At 47.1% G+C, this 24,043-nt stretch overlaps 2 protein-coding genes across 26 annotated transcripts in view; one reads left to right on the top strand and one right to left on the bottom strand.

Moving 5' to 3' along the window:
* Positions 1-1,248: 1,248 nt before the first annotated feature.
* On the bottom strand, positions 1,249-16,799 carry Armc6 (armadillo repeat containing 6). 12 transcript variants are annotated; one of them, XM_078037902.1, is made up of 9 exons: positions 16,649-16,771; positions 13,166-13,263; positions 12,113-12,242; positions 10,952-11,034; positions 8,204-8,777; positions 5,721-5,866; positions 4,412-4,543; positions 3,978-4,115; positions 1,249-1,998 (listed from the first exon to the last, which is right to left on the bottom strand). In XM_078037902.1, the coding sequence occupies exons 3-9, from the start codon at positions 12,231-12,233 to the stop codon at positions 1,786-1,788; spliced, it is 1,407 nt and encodes a 468-aa protein (XP_077894028.1). In that variant the 5' UTR covers positions 12,234-12,242; positions 13,166-13,263; positions 16,649-16,771; the 3' UTR covers positions 1,249-1,785. The 12 variants fall into 12 exon arrangements, with proteins under 12 accessions (XP_077894028.1, XP_077894029.1, XP_021587168.2 ...); XM_078037903.1 differs by having other exon boundaries at positions 12,113-12,239; XM_021731493.3 differs by lacking the exon at positions 16,649-16,771 and adding an exon at positions 16,456-16,595.
* Sugp2 (SURP and G-patch domain containing 2) overlaps positions 16,494-24,043 on the top strand; it is a 34,646-nt gene continuing 27,096 nt past the window's right edge. For 11 of the 14 annotated variants that reach the window (XR_013434260.1, XR_013434259.1, XR_013434258.1 and 8 more), the window contains exons 1-2: positions 16,833-16,872; positions 18,343-18,474. Coding sequence is in view for 8 of the 14 variants with exons in the window: in XM_013361822.4 (XP_013217276.3) it covers positions 16,848-16,872; positions 18,343-18,474 (157 nt within the window). In the remaining 6 variants the exon portion in view is untranslated. Of the gene's footprint in view, positions 16,630-16,771; positions 16,951-18,342; positions 18,475-24,043 lie in introns of those variants that run through there. The other 3 variants (XM_040290243.2, XM_078037897.1, XM_078037898.1) reach the window with 3 other exon arrangements.

The following is a 24,043-nucleotide window of genomic DNA, read 5'->3' as shown; positions in this document are numbered from 1 at the left end:
AAGACCATGACACTGCCAGTCCTCCTGGAGTGACAGGGGTGAAGCTGGCAATGCCTGGGAGCAACCCCAAACATGTCCACCCTGAATCTGTAACAGGGGTTCCCTTGATGCTTTGACTATGTCCCTTGTGGCTTTGAAACTAATGTTTTTTTTCTTTTTCCCAACCTTCTTTTCCCTAAACTTCTCCTCCCTGATCTTCTATCTCTCCTCCCTAATCTCATTTTCTCTGAATCACCTCTATAAAAACCCCTCTGTTCCTGCTGATGGGCAGAATCACAGCCTTTGGGACAGGAGTCCCCTGTGTTGCTCCTTTGTTGGCAAAGCAATAACCCTTTTTCCTTCTTCTCAAAACTGTGTCCTCGTTAATGGATTGGCACGAGGGACTCCAACACCCCTCAGAAGGGATCCATCACCTCCAATTCCCATTTCTTTTTTCTTTTTGTCAGTGCTAGGGTTAGAACCCAGGATTTCTTTTATAAATACTATGCAAGTGCTTTAACAATGAGCTACATCCCCAATCTTTTTTTTTAAACTTTGTTTATGTGGTGCTGAGGATGAAACCCAGTGTCTCACATGTGCCAGGCAAGTGCTCTACCACTGAGCCACAGCCCCAGCCCCACTCCCAATATTTTATAAATTTGGAGACATGGTCTAAGTTGTCCAGGCTGGCATCAAATCTGTGATCTTCCTGCCCTGGCCACTATAGGTGCTAGGATTATAGGTGTGTACCAACATACCACTCCTCATTTTAAGAGGATCAAAACTGAAGCTCAGCCAGGTGGAGTGGCACACACCTGAATCTCAGCGACTTGGGAGGCTGAGACAAGAGGATCACAAGTTCAAAGCCAGCCTCAGCAACTTAGTGAGAACCTAAGCAACTTAGCAAGACCCTGTCTCAAAATGAAAAATAAAAAGGGCTGGGAATGTAGCTCAGTGATAAACTGCCCCTGGGTTCAATCCCCAGTACCCCTCCCCACTAAAAGAAACTCTGAAGCTCAGAGAAGTCATATCACTTGCTCAAGGCCACAGAGCTGAGTTTAGGGTAGGAAGGTGATCTCTGTAACCCCCCAGAAACAGTTCATGCTCATAAATAGTGAACTTGATCATGGATTCAGGAACCTTCCTGATTCAGGACAACATGTGACAATATATCATATATTCCAAGCTGCTCCCAAAACCCCACGGCCTCTCCAAAGGTCCTTCCCTCTCCAAGTTGTTGAGATCAGTGCTTTAGTTCCCACATTCAGCTGAGTTACAGAAGAGACCCCTCCAGTGGTCTTTTATTATCAGGCACCACAGCTGGCCAGACCCTCAAGACAGATGAGCCTTGATCCCTGCCCCTAGCCAGCAGAGGGAGGTGTCCAGGACCCCCTTGACAGGTGAGAAGAAAGAAGAAGAGTTCTGAAGGAACTTATCAGAGCAGGTGTGAGAACAGTCCCAGAACTGTCTGAGACTGGTTCACAGCGCTAATTTCAGATAGGACAGTGGGCAGTAGAATGTGCCCTTTGCCCCCAAGAAATGCTGAGAAGGAACTTCTGATAGGCAAGGGCATGGGGGAGGGGCAGGACTGTGGCTGCTAGCTGGCCTGGGGACACAAGATCCCAGGAGCTGCTTTCTGCCTGGTCCATGCTTCCTCAGCCCTGCAGCCTTTACCTGGCACCCGAGAGAGGACAGTGTTTGCCATAGGGGAACAGAATATGGGGGGCAGAGTGGTGGGACACAGATCTCCCCTCATTTCTGTGTCATTCGACTCACCCAAGGTCACAGCCTAGACTGAGCCTGGGTTCATGGTGCCAGGTTACCCTTCTGGCCTGTCCACAATTCTTTCAGCTCAACTCGGCAGCCCAGGTCCCGCAGGGCGGCCTTGGCCACGTCCTCACAGTCTCGGTGGGCCGCTCGGGCCTGTGAAATGAGCGCCTCAGCCCCCAAGTCCAGGATGGGCTTGGAGAAGTCTTGGCTGCGGGCTACCAGGTTGCGGATCAGCATGCAGGCCTGTTTCTGGAGGAGAGACACTATGAGTTTCTGGGAAAGATGGATACCTATTATATATGCTGTGTAAAGAGTTATTCTATTTTTTGAGGGGTACTAGGGATTGAACCCAGGGTGCTTTACCACTGAGCTATACCCAGCACTATCTAGTTCTCTAGCTATTTTGAAAAGGGGTCTCATGAAGTCGCTGAGGCTGGCCTCAAACTTGTAGTCCTCTTGCCTCAGCCTCCACAAGTCACTGAGATTATAAGTATGCACCACTGTACCCAGTCAGATGTGATTATTTAAAAACATATATTTTCAATCCTCAGTTAAATCCTTGAATATAAAAACCAGAGAAACAGGGCCAACTGTATATTGTTACTCATTCGGTAGGCATCTGTAGCCTGCATTTTCTGTGCGTAGGTGTGAGGGACTGCTCTAAAGCATCCCAGTGTGGTGGGGCTCCTATCACCAACAGAAGAGCAGATGGGAAGCAGGGAGCAGGAGGGTCTGCCAGTCAGAGTGAGAAGGAGTAGACAAGGTGATGGGCCAACCCAGAGGATGGAGCCCCAGAGTGGGGATCAGTGAGAACAAAGTCCCCGTGGGACCCAGCCTGGTATGGTTTTTATTTTTTATTTTTTGGTATTGGGGACTGAACCCAGGAGCATTTACCACTGAACCACTTCCTCAGCCCTTTTTTAAATTTTGAGACAGGGTCTCAAAAAGTTGCTTAGGGCCTCTCTAAGTTGCTGACTCTGGCCTTGAACTTAATAACCTCCCAAGTTGCTGGGGTTACAGGTATGCACCATGGCACCCCATGGTGTGTTTAAGGCCCCTGTGCTGGGAAGAGGAGAAGTGGGGAGGGGCCCAGGACCACAGGGAGGCGTCTAGTTCAGGCAGGAGTGAAAACGATGGTGAGGTATAGGTGGTGGGTCCCACAGCCAGCAATATTGGTAGTCCAAGGAGGGGCTGGTAGTCTCCCAAAATCCTAGGCAGAGTCCCCTTTGTGCTACTCCCTTCTCCTCTCCAGGTCTCCCTAAGAGATTTTCAAGAAAGTAGAAGAGTAAATGTACAAAGAGCAAAGGGAAGCTAGACTTGATGGCACATGGCTGTAATCCCAGCTACTCAGGAGGCTGAGGCAGGAGGAACCTAAGTTTGAGGCCAGCCTGGGCAACTTAGCAAGACTCTGTCTCAAGAAATAAAAAAGGCTGGGCTGGGGATGTGGCTCAAGCGGTAGCGCGCTCGCCTGGCATGCGTGCGGCCCGGGTTCGATCCTCAGCACCACATACCAACAAAGATGTTGTGTCCGCCGAGAACTAAAAAATAAATATTAAAAAAAAAAATTCTCTCTATCTCTCTCTCCTCTCTCACTCTCTCTTTAAAAAAAAAAAAAAAGAAAGAAAAAAGGCTGAGGATGTAAATCAGTGGCAGAGCATTTCTGTAGCATGATTAAGGCTCAGGGTTCCACCCACAGTACAAAAAAAAAAAAAAGAACAAATGAACAAACAAATGGTTAGGAGAGAAGATGCCCCGGGAAGAGTTCAGCATTGGTTAGAAGATGAAAAGGAAGGGTTGGGTGCGTGGCGTGCACCTGTAATCCCAGTGGCTTAGGAGGCTGAGACAGGAGGATCATTAGTTCCATGCCAGCCTCAGCAACTTAGTAAGACACATCCAAAAGGGCTGGGGATGTGCCTCAGTAGGTGAGTGCCCCTGAGTTCAATCCTCAGTCCCCCCCCAAAAAAAAAAAGATGGAAAGGAAGAGGCCTTGTGGGTTCAGGCTGTGGTGGAGACATGGGCAGGGAGGGTCTGCTCTCACCTGTATGTTGGCCTCGTGCCCCACACACACCACTGCCTGCCCACCCGCTTCCTGTCCCCCCTACACAGTCCACCTCCACACAGATCTCCTGCCTCTGCCCCCATACCACTGCAAGTCAGCCTCCTGCTTGCCCCTCACATGCCCCCACCTTCCTTCCTCAACCACCCCCCACCCAATCCACCCCTGTCACCTGCACGCCAGCCTCCTGTGGGTGTGCCTTCATGGCCTGCAATGCGGCCAGGGCCCCGCCCTCCTCCATGATGACCCGGCTGTTCTCTGGCTTTCGCAGGGCCAGGACACACAGGGCCGCACAGCTCTGCTCACATACCTGTGGGATCAGTCATGGGTGAGAGGCGGCGGAGACGAGGCAGATGGACTCCCTCCTTCCCCCAGCCCTCATGGTCACCACCACCACTGAGGGCACTGGCCCTGGCTGGATCTCAGGTAGCCTGGGGCTCACCCCAGGACACTCAGGCCAGTATCTGAGACAGAGTCCAGGCCCCTCGCTCACCTCCCCTGGCCATGGCCCTGCTGAGAAGTGGGGAAGAGCAGAGCTCCATGTGGACATGGAAACAGCGGGCCTCCAGCCGCCAACCCCACCCCACGTGCCCCTGAGGTGGATACCTGGGGGTTGGCCAGGTGCTGGGTCATGGCGGCCACAATGGACTCTGTCCCACCGGCGCGGACAATGGCATCCTTCACATCATCGTTGCCCGCGATGGCCCGCAGGGCGCTCAGCACTTGCTTGACAAGGTCCTGCACAGAAGGCAAGGCCTGGATGCACCCAGCCAGGTCCTCCTCCTGAGCTGGGCCACGCGTGAGCCTCTGGGTTGCTAGACTGTGGGAGGGGTCTTGAGGAAGGGCCTGGGGCTGTTGGTCTGTTTCAATGACGGTGTAGCTGTCCTGGGGAATGTGGGTAGCCTTAATGGCACAGAGAAGGGAAGGGAGGCTTCTAGAGGCAGACACCTGGGCTTAGGCCACTTGGGTCCAGGTAGGACATCTGGCTTACTTGATCACCCCTCCCTTCTAGGGATAGTGAACATGTGACTTGGGCCCTGGGTTCCATCCTCAGCACTATTTAAAAAATAATAATAATAATAATAACTGGGACTGACAACTTCTGGGACAGAGTTGAGAGGAGAAAACCGAGGCCCCATCCTGGGACTGTCAAGTAAAATGCCTTCCCTCCTTTGCTGGGGCCAGTTCTAACTGGGCTCTTTGCCACTACACAGAACAAGTCTGGCTGTCACAGCCAGGTGCCCCAGGGGCTTTTCTGTCAGCCTGCCTTGGACAGACGCATGCTGGCTGCATCCTGGGCCAAGTACAGGGAGAGAGGCTGATAAGCAGCTGCTAAATGATGGAGCGATGGTAGAGGACTCCCTTCCTGTCCCACAGAAGGAAACAGAGGCAGCACCACATGCCATGACCGGGCCATGACCGGGCCCTGCCCTGGTGAGCAGATTCCCCCATCCTCTTCCTCCCATTCCTTCCAGAACATAAAATGGTGCAAATGGACAGCGAGGTAATCTCAGTAACTTGGGAGGCTAAGGCAGGAGAATCACAAGCCCGATGCCAGCCAGGGCAACTTAGTGAGACCCTGTCTTAAAATAAAAAATAAACACGGGCTGGGGGTGTGGCTCAGTGGTAGTGCATTTGCCTAGCATGTGTGAGGCCGTGGGTTCCATTCCCAGTACTGCCAATAAAAAAAAGGCGGGGGCGCAGGTTTGTTTTGCTCTTCAACTTTAGTTCCTATACTTGGGTTAGTAAAAAGAAAACTGTACCATGGTTCCCGGGTTGGCAGATAGCACCAACTTATTCTGACGGTGGCCTATCCTGCTGGCTGGGACTCAGAGGGGCAGGAGCCTTCGTTGCAGGAAACAATAAATCAAACCCAAGCCAGGGGCCGTGCATCTTTAAGGTTCTAGGCTCCTACCTGGTGGTTATTACAGTTGGCTAGCAGGGTCACCAGGATGCCGAGGCCCCCAAGGTCAACTATTTCCTGACAGAACTCATTCCGGACAGCCAGGCGAGACAGGGTGCTGAAGAGCTCACTCAGGACACTGGGATTGTCGGAAAAGCCTGGAGGGAGACAAAAAATGCACTGTTGGCTTTGGGAGAGACCCTAGGAAGAGGGAAAGGGACCTCGGCTTGGTGAGGTCCTTATCCACTAGTGGAACCCAGTCCCTCTGCCTCAGAGGATAGCTGCCTGCACCAGAAAGGCCCCAGGAGTAGACAGGAGGGGCATCTCAGGCTGGCGCTGCCCCCTGCTGGTCGCTGATGGAGGAGAGGGGAGAGCGCCCCTCCTCCACCCTTCCACCCCGGTGCTCTAAATAAATTCCAGACCAACTGATGGTCTCAACTAAAAAAAGAAAACCATAATAGCACCAAAATAAAACATCCGAGACTATTTTTAAGATCCTGGGGTGGGAAGAATGACAGAATAAGTGCAACAGAAAACCACAGAGGGACACACAGACTGAGCTGACGGGCAAAACACCAGTGTCCCAGACGAAGTTTGAGGTTCAACATGGGGAGCAGATGCCTGCCCTGGCGCCCACAGTGCAAATGATTCTCATTTTTCCTCCTGCAGCACTGGGGACTAAACCAGGGCACTGTATCATCGAGCTACATTCCCCAGCCCTTCTTTTTTATTTGAGAGAGGGTTTCCCGAAGTTGCTCAAACTGGCCTCAAACTTGCAATCCTGCTAGGATAAGAGGCAGGTGCCAGCAAGCTCAGCAAACATTTATTTATTTTCTTATTTTAAAAAAATTCATTCTACTTAGTGACACATGACAGTAGAATGTATCTTGACATGTCATACATAAATGGAGTGTAACTTCCCATTCTTGTGGTTGTACGTGATGTGGAGTTACACTGGTCGTGTATTCATATGTGAACATAGAACAGTTATGTTCAATTCATTCTACTGTCTTTCCCATCTGGCAAATATTTATAACTGATACAGAGGAGCTGGGCATGGTGGTATACACCTGTCACTCCAGTGACTCGGGAGGTTGAGGCAAGAGGATCTTATGTTCAAAGCCAGCCTTAGCAACTTAGCAAGGCTCTAAGCAACTTAGCAAGACCCTGTCTTAAAATAAAAAATAAAAAACAGGTTGGGGATGTTATGCACCCCTGGGTTCAATTCCCAGTACCGCACACAAAAGAATAATAATAATTGATACAGAGCTCTGGGATGGCCAGTGCATGTGTCTACTGGGTCTGGGTCCCAGAGATCCCTCCAAGGCTGATGTGGAGGTATTCTGTGGATGTGGTCACCAGCCACAACCAATTGCTGTAGGATCTGAGATGACCCTAGACCATGTGGATGGGCCTCATTCAATCAGGAGAAGGCTTTAAGAGGGAAACCAGATTATCTGAGGAGAAAAACATGGCCCTGGGGCTGCCTGGCAGTCTCTACCCTGTCCTAAGAATTGCAGCTCACAATACATGAGCCCATTTTTTACACAAAGTAACTTCAGAGATTGGGGGTGCAGCTCAGTGGCAGAGCATGTGCTCAGCATGTGTGAGGCCCTGGTTCCATTCCCAGCACCAAAAATAGAAAGGCTTCATATATACATATGCTACATGTCCTTCTCTCTGGTGCCAGCCTAATTCAAGCTCCCATAAACAGACAGGAAAGATGAAACCTACCCAGAAAAGCAGCTCAATATGTAGTCAGGACCCATTCTCAGCTTCTCTGGAGGTGTGCAGGGGACTGAAGCAGGCCTGGCTCCCTGGCAGACAGGCTTGGCTGCAGAGCCAGAGCTACAGGGCAGGCAGGAGAGGAGAACTCATTCTTCCAGCACCTCCCGTGTGCTGGACCTCTGTCAGGCCTTTGCTGGTAGGTGTGGTGGACATGGTGGAGGACAGAGGCTTTAGGGTCCAAAAGTCAGGGTATGGCTTCCTATGGCCAGCTCCCTGGTCACCCTGCACAATAATCTACAGCCAAATATGAACAAGAAAATGTCAACTTTCATCTTGGACTGACTCGGGAAGGCCGGCAAGACTCCCCGACTCCTGCTCTTTAGGGAATTCCTCTTCCTCATCTTCTCCCATGTGGCTGGGCACAGTGGGCCACCTCCGTAAACATTTCCAGGGATGGGCAACAGACCCACTCCTGGCCAATGAATGTTTGCCTGGAACTCTCCAGGAGCCACCAGGAAGCATAAATCCACTTCTATTACTAGGGTAGCCATCTGAGTGGGACTAGGCCAATAGAGAAGAGGAGCCTGGACCTAGCCATACCTGAAGCAGTCTGAAACCCTGATTCTTTCTCTTTCTTTCTTTGTTTCTTTTTGTTAGTTTGGTGCAGGGACTGAATCCAGGCTCTTGCTCATGCTGAGCACAACTCACCCTGGCCACAGCCTGCCTGCTGCTGTACTGTCACTGATCACATCAGCTGGGGCTCCTACCTTTGGCAGCCTCAATGAGCACCTTCAAGCCTCTGTTTTCCTGCACGATCATCTTGGCATGGTTGTGGGCGTTGCTGTAGGGCACACGAATGTCATCATCAAAGGTCATGACGCGGAGGGCCCAGCATGCCTCCCTCACCACATCAGCATGCTGGCCATGCTGGGCAATGGCACTGGTCAGCAGGGGTAGCACACCAGCCTTCACCAGGCCCTGCCGATTCTGCTCATGCTTTAGAGAGGCATGTCGCACACAGCGGATCCCAGAGCAGGTCAGGTTGGCTTCATTAGCACTCTGGGCCAGTGTGTCCACCAGCAGCTGTAGGCCTTGGGCATCTAGAAGGTCAGGCTGGCCATCAGTCAGCATTGACAGGGCGTTGAGGGCCTGGAGCAGAAGGTTCTGGTCTCCTGCAGCAGCCAGCTTCCAGGCAGCCAGGATAATGGGGTAGGCTCCTTTCTGGGCCGCCAGGAAGCGGCAGGCTTTGTGCTGTTTGCACTGGTCACAGAAGCGGGTAAGGTGGGTCGACACCTCTTCGGGGCTAGAGGAGGCCACAGATTTCTGCAGGTCACCCAGGGCCTGGGAGATAAAGAAGAAACTAGTGTCAGCTCAGCCCAGAGATGGGAACCCAGGGCCATGGTGACAGTGTCTGCATCCCTGCAGGGTCCCCTCCTCCAGGATCTGGGTGGAAGATGGAAATAATGTAGGGTCAAAATTTGCCATCTTCCCTCCTCAGACTTCTGCATGGGGGATCACAAGCACGGGGCCACCACTCCTGGCCATACTTATACTTTTTAGTGAGAAGGAAGGCCTCAGCTGCCTCAGGGTCCCTGCTAAGGAACTGCACACCTGTGTGTGGACATATTAAACATCCCACTCCTAGTTGACTTGGAGAAGCCGTAAGTGAACCCAGAAGTGAGGCCAGCCAAACAAAACTGACACAACTGCCATCGGTCCACCCCTAGAGGGAAAAAGAAGAAAGTCACCTTCATCAGATCTGCCCATCAAGATGTCTCTTTGCTGTACCTCTCATTCACTCCCCAAATATTTACAGAGTACTTGCCAAATATACACGGTTGATTTACCCAAATATAGCTTTAAGTCATGTGGGAAACATGATGAAAGAAAACAATTTGAACAGGGCAGACCAGTCTCGCTGCCATTCAGCCACACAATCTCAGGACATGCCTCAGCATGAGCTCGAGAGGAATCTGTGTGCTTAGAGCTGATGAGATCATTGGCACCAGCTCAGGCAAGGGCAACTGGACAGAAACCATCAGCTCAAAGGGCTTTGATTTGATGTTAACACTCATAAAGGTCAAAGATACCTATGAGCCAGCCCTCCCTAACTGTGAACCTAAATTGAGGATATGCTACCACACAAGAGAATACTTGAAAAAATGAGTCTGGGGACTGGGGTTGTGGTTCAGTGGTAAAGTGCTCGCCTAGAACGTGCAAGGCCCTGGGTTCAATCCTCAGCATCACATAAATGTCAAAAAAAAGATATTGTGCCCACCTAAAACCGAAAAATAAATATTAAAAAAAAAAATGAGTCTGGGAACCTGGGTGTGGTGGTACATAAATGTCAAAAAAAAGATATTGTGCCCACCTAAAACCGAAAAATAAATATTAAAAAAAAAAATGAGTCTGGGAACCTGGGTGTGGTGGTACGTGCTTATAATCACAGCAACTTGGGAGGCAGAGGCAGGAGGATCGCAAGTTTGAGGCCAGCCTCAGCAACTCAGTGAGACCCTCAGTGACTTAGTAAGATCTTGTCTCAGAACAAAAAAATTAAAAAGGGCTGGGGATGTAGCTTGGTGGTAAGGCACCAGAGTTCAACCCCCAGTTCAAAAAAAAAAAAAAAAAAGTTAGGAGCTGATGGTGTAGCTCAGTGGTAGAGCTTTTGCCTACTATAAGGTTTTGGGTGCCATTCCCAGCAAAAAAATAAAAATAAGGGGCTGTGGATATACCTCAGTTGGTAGACTGCTAGCCTTGCATGCACAAGGCCCTGGGTTGAATCCGCAGCACCACAAAAATAAAATAAAAAATAAATAAAATTCAACCTTACTAGCAAAGGGGGATGGTGGTGGGGACAACAAGGAGGCCATTTTCACAAGACCTCTGCAAGGTCGGAGCCAGAAGGATCCTTATGTAAGGACACATTGCCCTTATGCAGAGTAGGCTTTGCACCCAAGGTGTCTCCTCCAACTTCCTCCTTTTTTTGGATACATGGTCTCACCATGTTGCCTAGACTAGCCTTGAATTTGCAATCCTCCTGCCTCAGCCTCCTGAGTCACTGGGATTACAGGCCTATGCCACCATGCCCAGCTTCAACAAGTGGGTTTAAATGTTTAATAGACTGGCTGTAAAGTGCTAATAAATGGTTGGTGTTCAATAAAGACTGCCTTACATCCTCCTCTTGCAATTTTCTCTCTCTCTCTGGGAGGCCAGAAATGCTGTCCTATGCCACCCTCAACCCCAGGCTCCTTGAACCAGGGACAACCAAGAGCATGCTGTGGATTCTGATCTCAGATCATGGGCTCCATGTGGAGCTCAGCAGCCCCCCAAAGGCTGTGTTGTCCTCAGACTGGGACTCAGGGAGATATGTGGCTGCAAACTCAAGCTGGCCTAGGCACACCAGGCAGGTCACTGACCTTCAGAGCCTGCCTTCTGCCATGAGGAAAGGGAAGAGCTATCCACCAAGATTATTCCAAAGTGATGAGGGACCTCTCACATGGGCTCCATGCTCCTACCTGTAAGATATCATGTGTGGGCTCCTGGGGTCCACCTGCAGAGACTTTAGGCACACTCTTTACAATGTTGCTCAGATCAACGCCTGTAAAGAGGAAGATAGGAACACTGAAAAAAAGAAGTGACAACTGTCATCCTCTGGCCTACCAGTGGAAGTCCCACCTCATGTCCCTTCTGCTGAGATACCCCCTTCAGGAGGTCTTTCAGGGGTCTTCCCAGTGCTTCTTTCTGCCCGACTCCTCCCCAGGTCAGCCAAAGGGAGCAGAGTGGTAGCCAGGCCATGGCCAAGTGGGGCCGCATCACTACTGCCATCTAGTGCAGTGAGAGGACAGGGGATCCCCTCAGCCATTTCTCTCAGAGATCCCATTCTCCCTGGCCTTGTGCTACCCCTACAGGAAGCACTCACTGGGTCAGACACTTCCAATCACCCTGCCAGCCCCTGTCCATTGTGTATACTTTACTCTGTGTCCAAGAGGCTGACCTATGAGACTGGACCTCAGATCCCTTGCCCACTGGCTTTTGGTTGGGGGTAGTGGGGATTGAGCCATGCTCAGTGCCATCTGGCTCTTCAATGAGCCTGTCCAATGGGAGCTAGAGTCAAGACTGGGGGCAGGAGGAGGGGAATGGTCAGTGGTGTTCATTTCTACTAATCTGCCCTGCCTCTACCCAAAGACCTGATGCTTATCAGAAGACTCCTGCCCAGAGCCCCTACTCCCTGCTGTGACCATCAAGGGTCCTGCCCTGGCTGTCAAGGGCTCTAAACCCTGCCTACACCATTACAAATGGTCCTTAATAACTACTCTCCTCTAAGGCTTGGTTTGGGCACACTATTTCCACGGCTGATGACTGCCATCACCTTCTTCCACTCTGAGCCCAAGTGGAGGTGCAGTGGGGCAGGGAGCCCTGCTTACCAGGGCCAGGTTAGGGAAAGCCATTTCAAGGAAGTGACAGTGAAAATGAGATCCACAAAGAGGATCCAGCCTCATAAATGACTCAGTGAGATGGAAGAAAAGAGAGGGTAGGCATGATCACGGCAGGACCAGAGGGCCTGGCCTAACTGGGACACCAGTTTCTCTGCCAGGCATGATGGGGTTATGGCAGTCCAGGCGGGATCCCAACACTCTTGTGTCTAAGAGCCGTGGACCAAGCCATAATGCCCTAACCTTGTGATTCAAACTGCTCCATGGCCTCCTTCACTGCTTCCTCTGGCCCCATCTCAAACTCCTCGATGTTCTCCTGCACAGCTGCATCAAAGGTCTCCTGGGTGATGCGCTTGGAGGTCATCTCTGTCTGCTGAGCAAAGTCAAGAGGAAAGCTTGTCAAGAGAGAGCAGGCAAAACACCACTTTGGGGGAGCACCTAGCCTCGGGATCAACCCTAGAAAAATTCTTATCACTAGATCATGGGTAAAGGGAACATCGCAATTTCCAAAGAGCTTTGAAAAACGCAAAAGAGAGCAGGGCATAGTGGCCCACATGTGTCATCCCAGCTACTAAGGAGGCTGAGGCAGGAGGATTGCAACTTCAAGGCCAGCCTCAGAAACTAGTGAAGCCCTATCTTATAATAAAATTTTTAAAAAGGCTGTGGATATAGCTCAGAAGTAGAGAGCCCCTGAGTTAAAGCCTTAATGCCATTCAAAAAATAAATATATATATGAACATATACATACACACATACAGACACATACACACATATATGTATAAAATGTCGTTCTAATACTAAATACGTAATAATCATACTTTATTATACTTACACACATAATCTTATATATAATTATGCAATAAGATACCATTATATTACAGTGTACCATTATATTACAGGTTGACTATCCCTTATCTGAAATACTTGGGACCTAAGTAGTACATAATTTGGGGGATTTTAGAATATTTGCATATAAATTATGAGCTATCTTGGGGATGAGACCCAAATCCAAACAGAAAATTCTTTATACATCATATATACCTTACACATAGTCACAGCCTGCAGGTAATTTTATACAATATTTTTAGTGTGTCCGTTTTGACTGCAACCCATTATATGAGATCAGGTATGGAATTTTCCAATGTGGCCATGAGAGAGCTGAAAGTTTAAAAATTTGGAGAATTTCAGAATGCAGATTAGGGATGCTCAACCTGTTATATAAAATTTTAAAATAACAATTAATAATAATAACTAATAAAAAGGAGAGCTAAAGAAGAAACTAATAAAAATAGTTACCTGGTAGGAAAGGGAAAGGAACAGAAGCTGGATTATTCACTCTGAGTGTATCTTCTGGAATGGGATGAATTTGGAAGCCATATAAATCCTTTATATGACTAGAAAATGAAATAAACCAAAATAAAAATAAAAGCAATCCCTAAAAACCAAGAATGAAATTGTGCCAACTAATCTGGGCTGAGGATGAGGCTTAGTGGTAGAGTTCTTGCCAATAATATGCAATAGTATTGCAGGCCCAGCACTGCAAAAAAACAAAAAAACCTCAATGAGCCAGATATGGTACGGGCATACCTGGCACCCCAACTCTCAGGATCCTGCTAAAGCAGGAGGATCTAGGCCAGCCGGGGCAACTTAGTGAGACCCTGTTTCAAAATAAAATAAAAAGAACTGTGGTTGAAGCTTGGTGGTAGAGTTCTTGCCTAGCATACTAGACTCTGGGTTCCATTCCCAGTACTGCAAACAAAGGAAAAAAGATTCTAAGATCATAGGATGAAATAAGTAAAACCTCATAACTCCATCTAATTAACAATACTGTATATTGCCTACTTGAAATTTGCTAGGAGTCAAGGGTTTTATGTTGTTGTTTGCTTTTGTTTTTCCTCTGGCAGTACTACAGAGGGAACCCAGTGCTTCACACAGGGCAGATCTTAAGAGTTCTGACCCCATCATACACTAAAGATCTTTTTTTTAAAACTTCTTTTTATTTAAAAAAATTTTTTTCTATTGTAGATGGACACAATACCTTTATTTTTTATTTATTTTGTATGTGGTGCTGAGGCTTGAACCCAGTGCCTCACACATGCTAGGCAAGCACTCTACCACTGAGCCACAACCCCAGCCCCACAAAAGATCTTTATGTTAATTAGCATGACTGTGATGAATATTTCACAATGTATACATATGTAATTCTGACGATGTACAACAAATATACACAATATACTTATATATATAACACAATGTATATCTCTATACTGAACCTCTATAAAGTTGGGGGAGGATCTCAGATCTCTTCCCCTTGTTTTGTATGTGGTACTGGGTATTAAACCCAGGAATGGCACATGTGAGGCAAGCCCTCTACCACTGAGCTATATATCCAGCACTCTTCTAAATTTTATTTTGAAACAGAGTTTGGTTCTGTTGCTCAGGTTGGCCTGGAACTTGCAATACTCCTGCCTTTAGCTTCTTGAGTACCTGGGATGACAGGTGTGCACTACTGTGCTTGGCTCAGAGCTCCTAAATTTGAACTGAAATTTTCAATATGAACTCTTGATATATTTTCTTTTAAGCAAACAAACCTCTAATGTTCTAATGATAAGAACAGAAAATGCCTAAAGGAAATGATATCATAGTATCATTGAGCATCCTTAACACCATCTATGGTCTCTAAATACCATTTCGCATAGAATAGAATCCGGGGCCCCTGGAAGAATGGCTAATTCCATGATTTGGCAGGACATAGATCTTAGGAGCTAGGGCATCTGGTAAGATCAGAAAGCAAGGAAGGAAGCAAATCTTAAGAGGCATCTATTAGCTAAAGATGAGACAAGCAAGCTCTTAAAAAAAAAAAAAATCCAGGGTTGGTAGTGTTGCTCAATGGTATAGTACGGGCATGCACAAGGCCCAGGGTCAGATCCCCACAAAAATAAACAAATAAAAGGATCCAGTGTTTATCCTGCCTGTCTTATACAAGGGGGTCCCAGGTTAAAAAGGAAGGATGAGGAAAAGTTCTGTTTCCGATCCCAGCTGATCAGCCAAGCCAGGACAAATCCAGAGAATGCTCCCTACAGGCTGGCAAAACCATCAGGTACAAAACCAGTGAGGATGGACCCTGACAGGGGCTGGACAGGAAGTGAGTCTATGACTTGATCTCACTTCCTCAAAAGAAAAAACAACATCTGTTTCCTGGAAAAGAGCAAAATTCACCTGTGAAATCATTGGTCCCAAACTTCAATCTAACTATCTGTCCAGTGGAACTTTGTGTAATGATGGAATATTCTATATTTGTGTGGTCCAGTAAGGTAGCCACAAACCCCAGGTTTGGGAGTGGGTGGTGCTATGGAGCAGTTAGTAGTGTGGCTGAGGAACTGTATGTAATGTCAATTCATTTTAATAAAAATAGGGAGGGGCAGAGAGATAGCTTAGTAGTAGAGAATTTTCCTAGAGTGCCTGAGGCCCACACTAGCAATTCCCTTTGCAATGCTTGGTGGCAGGCACACCTGGGTCATTAACTCCTGCCATAATCCCTTTGTAATTAAGTAATTAAGGGAGGACAGGTCTCAGTTCCAGAACCTTAACAGAGTTTAATAACTTTCTTCATTTTAATTGTTTTAATTTACCTGCCTTGTTTATTATAATAATACTGTTTCCATTCTCAAACTGGTATACAAATGGTTTCCATTTAAAATAGATCTCTTTTTAAACCTACAGTAAAGTTGCAAGGAATACCTTATATCCTTCACCTAGCTTCATCAATTGTTAACCTGTGAGTGTGTGTGTGCATGTGCACACAGCTACTATCTAAATATGTTCCAAACATCAGGACCTCTTTCCTTCTAAAGACCAGTATGACCTCCCCAGTAAAGACCTCTTATGCAATTACAGCATATATGAATTTAACATGAGAAATCTAACATTGATAAAATACATGTGCACGCAAGCGATGGGGATGGAACCCTCATGAGTGGTCTATCTCCTTCCTGCCACACCCTCTCCCTCTACTCTCCACACAGAATCCAGAGAGGACCTTCAAAGCACACAAATATTACCTCATTCATTTGCTCAAAACCCTGCAATGGCTTCCCATGCCACTTAGAAAAAAACCCCAGTCTCCTTACGAGCACCTTCTTTATGCATACTTTTCCAAACTGCTTTCCCTGCCTGATTTTCATCCTTCCAGCTACCTAGGGACACACTTCAAACCCACTCCGGTTAAAACAGCCCCCCTCTCCTATCCCATTATTCTCTTTTATTATTTGCATAGCATTACTTATATCTAGAGCGACAAGGTTCATTTATTTATTTGCTTATACCTTCTAGTCTCCTTGCCCCTACTGCCTAAGACGGAGCCCGACACGTTGCTGGCACTCAGTACGTAGGTGTTGAATGAATTAAAAAAAAAAAAATGCAAAGAAAGCAGACGCCAGGAAGGCAGATTCAGTCCCCTAGCGGCTTCAGTAAGATTCCTTCCTTCCCCAAAATCAAATTCTGAGGGCTTTGCAGCAGTCACCAGCCCGACCCCACAGCATCCACTGCCTAGTCCGCGCGCAACAGGGTTCTTTGCCGCTGCTCACCCGGTCTTCGAAGCCACGTGGGGCAAGGGTGGGGCTCGCAGCTGTCACTGAAGGCACCAACTCTGGCCTGTTCCGGCCGCCGTACGAGCGCAGGCGCAGTGGCGCCGCCTCACCTAGGCCGTCTTTAGCTTGGCAGATAGCTCCCGGAGTAACTAAGGATGGCCACGATTGCAGGTAAAGTAAAAAGGACCACCTGGTGCGTGTCCGCACAGTGTCTGTCGACTTGTCCGGAACGCTCAACGTAGTCGCCACCCCCACCAGGCTCTTCAAAAAAGCGAGCAGCGCGCCTGCGCAGAAAGGCTCGCCAGCGGCGGCCTGCGCCTGCGCTCAAGGACTCGACAGCACCCTGCGCCTGCGCGGCGCGGCGCTGCGGAGACCGTTGGCTCATTTGCATGTCCCCGCCTCGCGCGGCGGCGGGTGAGGAGCCTGAGGCGGCGGCGGGGGCGGCTCCGCGCGCAGTGGGCTCGGGGTGAGGCCCGGGCCCCGGCGTCGTCGGTGGGTGGGCCCCGGGGTGGGGGGGCTCGGACTTGATCCGGGTGGCCCCGGACTACATGATGGCGCCGAGGGCTTGGCCCTCGGGCTTCGTCCGCGGCCCGGTCCTGAGGGGCGGTCGGTGGCCTCCGGGAACCGACTCCCCCTTTTCGTCGTCCTCGGAGGCTGGGCGGAGGCGGGCCGTGCTGGAAGGGTTTACAGGGTCACTTGTTCATTCATTCCACCCGAGCCCGGAGCAGCACCGGCTCGCGGGGCGATAACGGCCACCGGTGCTGCGTTCGGCCCTTTACCTCTTTTAAAACTGGTTCAGTCCCCATAGCAACCCCAATATTAGCTGCTCATTCCATTGATGGGAAACCAAGGCGTAGAAAGGTTAGGACACTTGTTTTAAACCCAGGCCACCTGACCCGGAGACCCGGCCCTTCGCTATTCAGAGAACAAGGGACACCGGGAAGGGAGTCAAAGGATGGGAACATGGGGTGATGGTTGTGAAAAAACAACTGTAAGGCAGGTGTGCGTCTTGAAGTTGGAGGTGTCTTTAGGCCAGGACATCTTGATGATTAAGGACGTTGTACTCCTAAATGTTGCTAAATTTTTTTCCTACTCCTTCTAAAGGGCTTTGTTTCCACTAATGCTCTTAACAGCAGGTTCAAGTCTGGGCTGTCTTGACCTTGGGTGGGTCACTTAGCCTAGGTCTGCCTTTTCCTCTTCTATGTAATATCATTCATAAAAGGACCCACCGGCTATTGCAAGAAGCAAAAGAGATCGTGCTGGTACCTAGTACACAGCAACCTCTGTCATTAGCTCATTGTCATTTGGTAGAGATTCTTCCACGCACTTCTCCAGAGGCTTCTCTCAGAGTAAGCTCTGGATGCCTCTTGGTGAAATGGGAAAACAGTGGTCACATCTTTCCTACATTTGTGAGGGTTGTGTTCCTGTTCTTCTGACCACCTTATATTCTTTTGTTTGTTGAGTTGTGCTATCCTCTAGCAACCCCAAGAAATAGGATTGCTCTGTGTGCCTCTTGTAACCCATTGCAAGGAAACGGGCTCAGACAAGGCTCTTCTTGCTCCTTTTCCTGACACACATGTGAGCCTCACCTGGAGAGAGATCCCCTTAAAAGACTCTAACCTGCCTTTTGAACTACCATTGCAGGATTATGGATTACTACGTGATTTTTTTTTTCCTTTTGATTTTTTGTTTTGAAACTGAGTATCCCTTAAATTGCTGAGTTTGGCCTTGAACTTGTGATCCTCCTATCTCAACCTCAAGTCACTGGGATTACAGGCATGGACCATTGTGCCCAACACTGCCTGGTGACTAAGGATTGGGTAAAATAGAGCAGGCTCTGTGAGAGAGTTGTTATTCTTAATATGTCTTTTTCTTTCACTATAGGGCAAGGAAATATGGCAGCAAGGAGAATTGCACAAGAGACTTTTGATGCTGTATTACAAGAAAAAGCTAAACGATATCATGTGGACCCCACTGCTGAGACTGTAGGAGAAACTCTTCAGTTTAAAGCTCAAGGTAAATTTTTTTTTTTTTTTTTTTTTTGAGAGAGAGTGTAGTATCTAGAGTCTGGGGCAGGATTTCAGTGTCTTAGACAAGTTCAGAATTGCTCTGATCCTTGCTCTCCTTATTTAAGAGAAAATAATATTTTCACATTGCCCACTGGGCAGCCAAATCATTATGCAGAAGGTGGTGTTGTCATTAACTGAGCTTCTTATTAGATACTATCTTTCGAAGAACGTAATTTTGGTGCTGTGAATGGTATCCAGGGCCTTACTCATGCTAAGCAAATGCTTTCATTGATCTATGTCTCCAACCCCTAAAGAAGGATTTGGGGAGGTGGGGTACTGGGGTGCATAACCACTGAGCCACATTCCTAGCCCTTTTTATTTTTCATTTTGAGACTGGGCCTTACTAAGTTGCTTAGGGCCTTTTCCTCTGGAGCTGCTGATATTACAGGCTTGTATTGCCACGCCCAGCAAGGATTCTTGAATCAATCTAGTAGCATCCCCTGCCATTCCTGCTCAGGTTTAAGCTCTTATCAGTTCTTGCTTACATTATTGCAATGTCCTGCAGGGTCTGTCTGCTTCTGACTTCATTTCCTTCATATCAGCCCTTAAAATAGTTGCCCCTCAGATCTATTAGTGCCAACCTCCTTAGGCCACTGTCCTGCTTAGGCTCTTGGGGCTCCCCAATTGCAGTGTTATATCTTCTTCAAGTGTAGGAATAGCTACTTAACATCTGCAGAGAGGGTCTCTAGCTGCCAGGTGTTGGTTCTGCTTGAAAACATTTCCTTTGAACTCCTTTATCTCAGATCTGCCTGGTTAATTCTCTCAAGACTCGGCTCACAGGTGCCTTCCCCTAGGAAGCCTAAGCAGGCCTTGAGGTTGATTTTGTTACCATCCCTACTCCAGGAAGTACATGCCCTGGGCCTATTTCCCCTGCGCTGCTCACAGTTATATCATCCTTAGGGTGAAGAAAAGGCCCCTCCTATTGTTTGAGTTTGTCTTTGGGATAGGAATAACAAATGTGCTTTGGACTGGAGAATTGAAGCTCAGAGGTTATCTCTAGGTTCTGAGATTTCAGAATTTACAGGGATGTTTGCTGGAGTACCAGCTCAGTGGTAGAGCACTTGCTTAGCACATGTGAGACATTGGCTTTAATCTTCAGCACCATGTAAAAACAAATAAATAAAGGCACTGTGTCCGTCTACAACTAAAAAAAAAAATTTAAAATAAAAATTTACAGGGACACTTGAGGATGTGGCTCAATGGTAGAGTGTGTTCTTTTTTTTTTTTTTTTTTTAAGATGGACACAATATCTTTATTTATGTTATTTATTTTTTATTTGGTGCTGAGGATCAAACCCAGTACCTCACAAGTATGAGGCAAGCTCTCTACCTCTGAGCTATAACCCCAGCCCCTAGAGTGTGTTCTTAATATGTGTATGATCTTGGTTTCATCCCAGTACTGCCAAAACACAGTTATGTGAGATGTACACAAAACCATTGCAGTTATAAAAGATCGGAACAGTTTAATAAAAAGAGGGATGAAAATCCTCCCAGCTACTTCCTTATCCCTCAGAGGTAACTATTTATGGTGTTTTATACATCCTTCAGTTCTTTTAGTGAGATATTATAGTACTCAATACTTTGTGTTTACATCTGGAGAATTAAATCTTGGTTCTTTATCTATAGACTCAAGCACCAATACATCTTAGTTACCACAAGAAAGATTGGAGAAGGCTGGTTTTAGCTGAGTGGCAGAATACTTGCCTAGCATGTTCAGGGAACTAAGTTCCATCTCCAGTATTGCACCACCCCCTCAAAAACAAAAACAAAAAAAAACTATGGAGGATGGGGACTAGAAACACAGCAAGATGATGGTTTTAGAACAAATTCATGATTCATTGGTCAGCCTGCACACATATCTATCTCTCTCTCTCTCTCTCTCTCTCTCTCTCTCTCTCTCTCTCTTTTTCTTTTTCTTTTTCTTTCTTTTTTTTGGGCAATACTGGGGATTGAGCCCAGAGGCACTCTACCACTGAGCTATGTCCCAGCCCTTTTCCAGGGTCTCACTAAGTTGCTAGTGCTGATCTCAAACTTTGGATCCTCCTGCCTCAGCCTCTTGGGTTGCTGGGATTATAGGTATACACCACGCATAGCTGGTCAGCCTTAGTTCTATGTCTCTGCTTTACTCTGAACTCTTCCCATTTCTTATAAACCAGGACATAGAAAATGTGTAGCATCCAGCCACCACTCTCCCTCTAATTCTCCTTCCCTAATTGTGCCACCAATACCATAATCAATGCCTGGATTATTATAGTAGATTCCTTTCTGGAACATTCATGTCCCTTTTTGTCCGCTATAATATATTCCGTGAATAGCAGCCAGTGAGGTTATTCCTCTGCTCAGAACCCTTTGGTGGCTTTTGGTTTTACCCCAGAATAAAAATTGAGCCCTATCTAGGGCCTGACTTCTGGATAATCCCTCCCCCCATTGTATCCTATCATAGTGGGTCCGTAATTTTGTTGCACTTTAGAATAGTTTGAGAGCCTTTTCAAAATCCTGATGCTCAGGTCAGACTGTATTCTCATTAATTAAATAAGGATGTTTAGGGATGAAGGGCCTCTGCAGACTTCAATGTGCAGCACAGTTTGGGAGCCACCTTTCTATCACTTTGCTTCTGGTTTCCTCTGTTCCCTTTTGCCTGCATTGCCACCCCCCCCCCAATCCCATTGCAGGGCTTTATCCTGTCCCCTCTATCTGGAAGCTTTCCTCCTCTTAACTGTATTATCTAGCCCCTCATACAGGCTTCTGCTTCTATATACATTGCTGTCAAAGCTGCCCTCTTGGACCAGCCTGTCTAAAAATGATATTTCCTCTTTGCATTCTTGCTTCCTTGAGTTCATTCTTGGCATTTACTTTTACTTGCTGTATTTTTGTTTGTTGTCTGGCTCCCTCAACTGGTAAGTGTGGTAGAAGCCTCCTTTCTCTACAGTAACTTTGGTGCTTAGTGCAGTACCTACACATAATAGGTGCTCAATAAGTGCTTGTTGAACATGTTAACTTGGATATAGACTTTTTGTGGCTTCTCAGCCCATCATTACCTCTTGGCGTACTCATACCTGTTACTCCCTTCCTCCTCCCCTCTCTCTCTCTCTTCCCCTTTTCTATATATATGTATATAGTATATATATATAACTAGATTGTAGATTGATTGAAAAATTCAAATATCAGAAAGATAATCCATGAAAAGGCCTAAAGCCAGATGCAGTGACACACACTATAATCCCAACTGCTTACAACACTGAGGCAGGTTCAGGGTCAGCCTGGGCAACTTAGTGAGACCTTGTCTCAAAATAAAAAATAAAAAGGACTGGCACCCCTGGGTTCAGTCCTAGTACTTTTTAAAAGAAAGTGTGCCTGAGGCCCACCAATCCCATATACCCATTGTCCATAATTCATTTCTGTTTCTAGCTTCTCAGAGTTCTTTTATGTGTGAATAAGCAACTGTAAATATATGTTTCCACTTTTCTATGCTGTTCACTTTCCATCTTTTTTTTTTTTAAAGAGAGAGGAGAGAGAGAGAATTTTTAATATTTATTTTTCAGTTCTCGGCGGACACAACATCTTTGTTGGTATGTGGTGCTGAGGATTGAACCCGGGTCTCACGCATACCAGGCGAGCGCGCTACCGCTTAAGCCACATCCCAAGCCCCACTTTCCATCTTGATGTGGCTTCTTTTCTTCCTTCCTCTCTCCTTGCCTCAGTCTCTGGTTTTTCAGCTCCATAGAGAGGATTAGCCAGACAGACCTTTGATTTCAGTCAGCCTTGGATCAGGTGCTTGTCTTGGGCCTGGACAACTGTGATGAGCATTGTGTCAGCTAAGGCTTCTACCTCATGGTGGCACTGTGGGCTTATATTTTCCCCTAGGAGGCAGCTAGAGTTGGCAGCCTCTGTAAAATCTGGCTGCTATGAGTTAAAAATAGAAACACAGAAGTGTTTGGTTGCATTAAAGAAGTCCAGGTTTGCCTGGTGTGATGGTGCATGTTTGTAATCCTAGCAGCTTGGTAGGCTGAGGCAGGAGGATCACAAATTTGAGGCTAGCCTCAGCCATTTACTGAGGCCCTAACTAACTTAGTGAGACCCTGCCTTTAAAAAAAAAAAATGAAAAAAAAAAAAGGACTGGGGATGTAGGTCAGTGGTAAAGTACCTCTGGATTCAATCCCTAGTACCCACCCCCACCCCACCCCCCAAAAAAAGAAAAGTCCAGGGTAAGATGGGCATAGTGGTGTGTGCCTGTAATCCCAGCTACTCAGGTTGAGGCAGGAGGTTTACTTGAGCCCAGGAGTTCAAGGCTAGCCTAGGCAATATAGCAAGACCCTGTCTATTTTTTCTTTTCTTTTTTTTTTTGCCTTATTGGGATTGAACTCAAGGATACTTGACCACTGAGCTACATTACCAACCTCTTTCAGTTTTTTATTTATTTATTTATTTGCAGGGCTGGGGATTGAACCCAGAGCCTATATGTGCTAGACAGGTACTCTACCACTGAGATTGAACTCAAGGATACTTGACCACTGAGCTACATTACCAACCTCTTTCAGTTTTTTATTTTATTTATTTATTTATTTGCAGGGCTGGGGATTGAACCCAGAACCTATATGTGCTAGACAGGTACTCTACCACTGAGACACATCCCTAGCCCCTTTTTTTTATTTTGAGATAGTCTTGCTAAGTCACCAAGACTGGCCTAAAACTCAATCCTCTTGCCTCAGCCTTCCAAATTACTAGGATTAACAGACATATACCACTGTGCCCATAAGATCCTGTCCTTAAAAGAAGCAGATACCGGCTAGATTGGTGGCACACATCTGTAATCCCAGCAACTCAGGAAGCCAAGACAGGATCACAAGTTCAAGGCTAGTCTCAGTGACTTAATAAGTCCCTATCTCAAAAAATGAAAGGGCTAGGGATATAGCTCAGTAGTAAAGTACCCCTGTATTCAATCAGGACCACTCTTTCCCTTCCCCCAAAAAAGTAAGGGCTGGGAATTTTAAATCATCTCTTGATGATTTATGATACCTAATACAATGTAAATGCTGTGGAAATAGTTGCTACACTGTATTGTGTAGGGAAGGTGTCAAGGAAAAATCTGTACATATTTAGTACAAATGCAGTTTTTCTGGATATTTTCAATCTGAGGTTAGCTAAATCCACAGGTGCAGAACCTGCAAATATAGAGGACAAACTACTATCAACCCAGACTTTTGTGTGGGAGTAGGGGGGAGTACTGGGCATTAATCCCAAGCTCTTGTGCGTACTAGGCAAATGCTGTACCACTAAGCTACATTTTGTTTATTTGTTTAAAGTTGATTTTTTTTTAAGTATATATACCTTTATTTATTTTTATGTAGTGCTGAGGATAGAACCCAGTGCTTCACGTGTGCTAGGTAAGCACTCTACCACTGCCTCACATATGCTAGGCAATTGCTTTACCACTGAGCTACATTTTAAACTTTGACAACACATCTAAATTTGCAAAAAAATACTCAGGTATAAACACTTCTTGGCTGGTGGTCCATG

Source organism: Ictidomys tridecemlineatus, chromosome 2, assembly GCF_052094955.1.
Source record: "Ictidomys tridecemlineatus isolate mIctTri1 chromosome 2, mIctTri1.hap1, whole genome shotgun sequence".
Lineage (NCBI taxonomy): Eukaryota > Metazoa > Chordata > Mammalia > Rodentia > Sciuridae > Ictidomys > Ictidomys tridecemlineatus.
Note: the sequence above shows the minus strand (reverse complement) of the source record. Positions and strands in the feature narration are given on the sequence as shown.

Excerpts from the sequence above, each read along its gene's own strand:
- Armc6 (XM_078037901.1), bottom strand. Across the intron at positions 8,778-10,951 it reads CCACACATGATATCTTACAG|GCCCTGGGTGACCTGCAGAA; the intron begins GTAGGAGCATGG and ends TTTATCTCCCAG. Across the intron at positions 4,544-5,720 it reads CCAACTGTAATAACCACCAG|GACCTTGTCAAGCAAGTGCT; the intron begins GTAGGAGCCTAG and ends CCTTCTGTGCAG.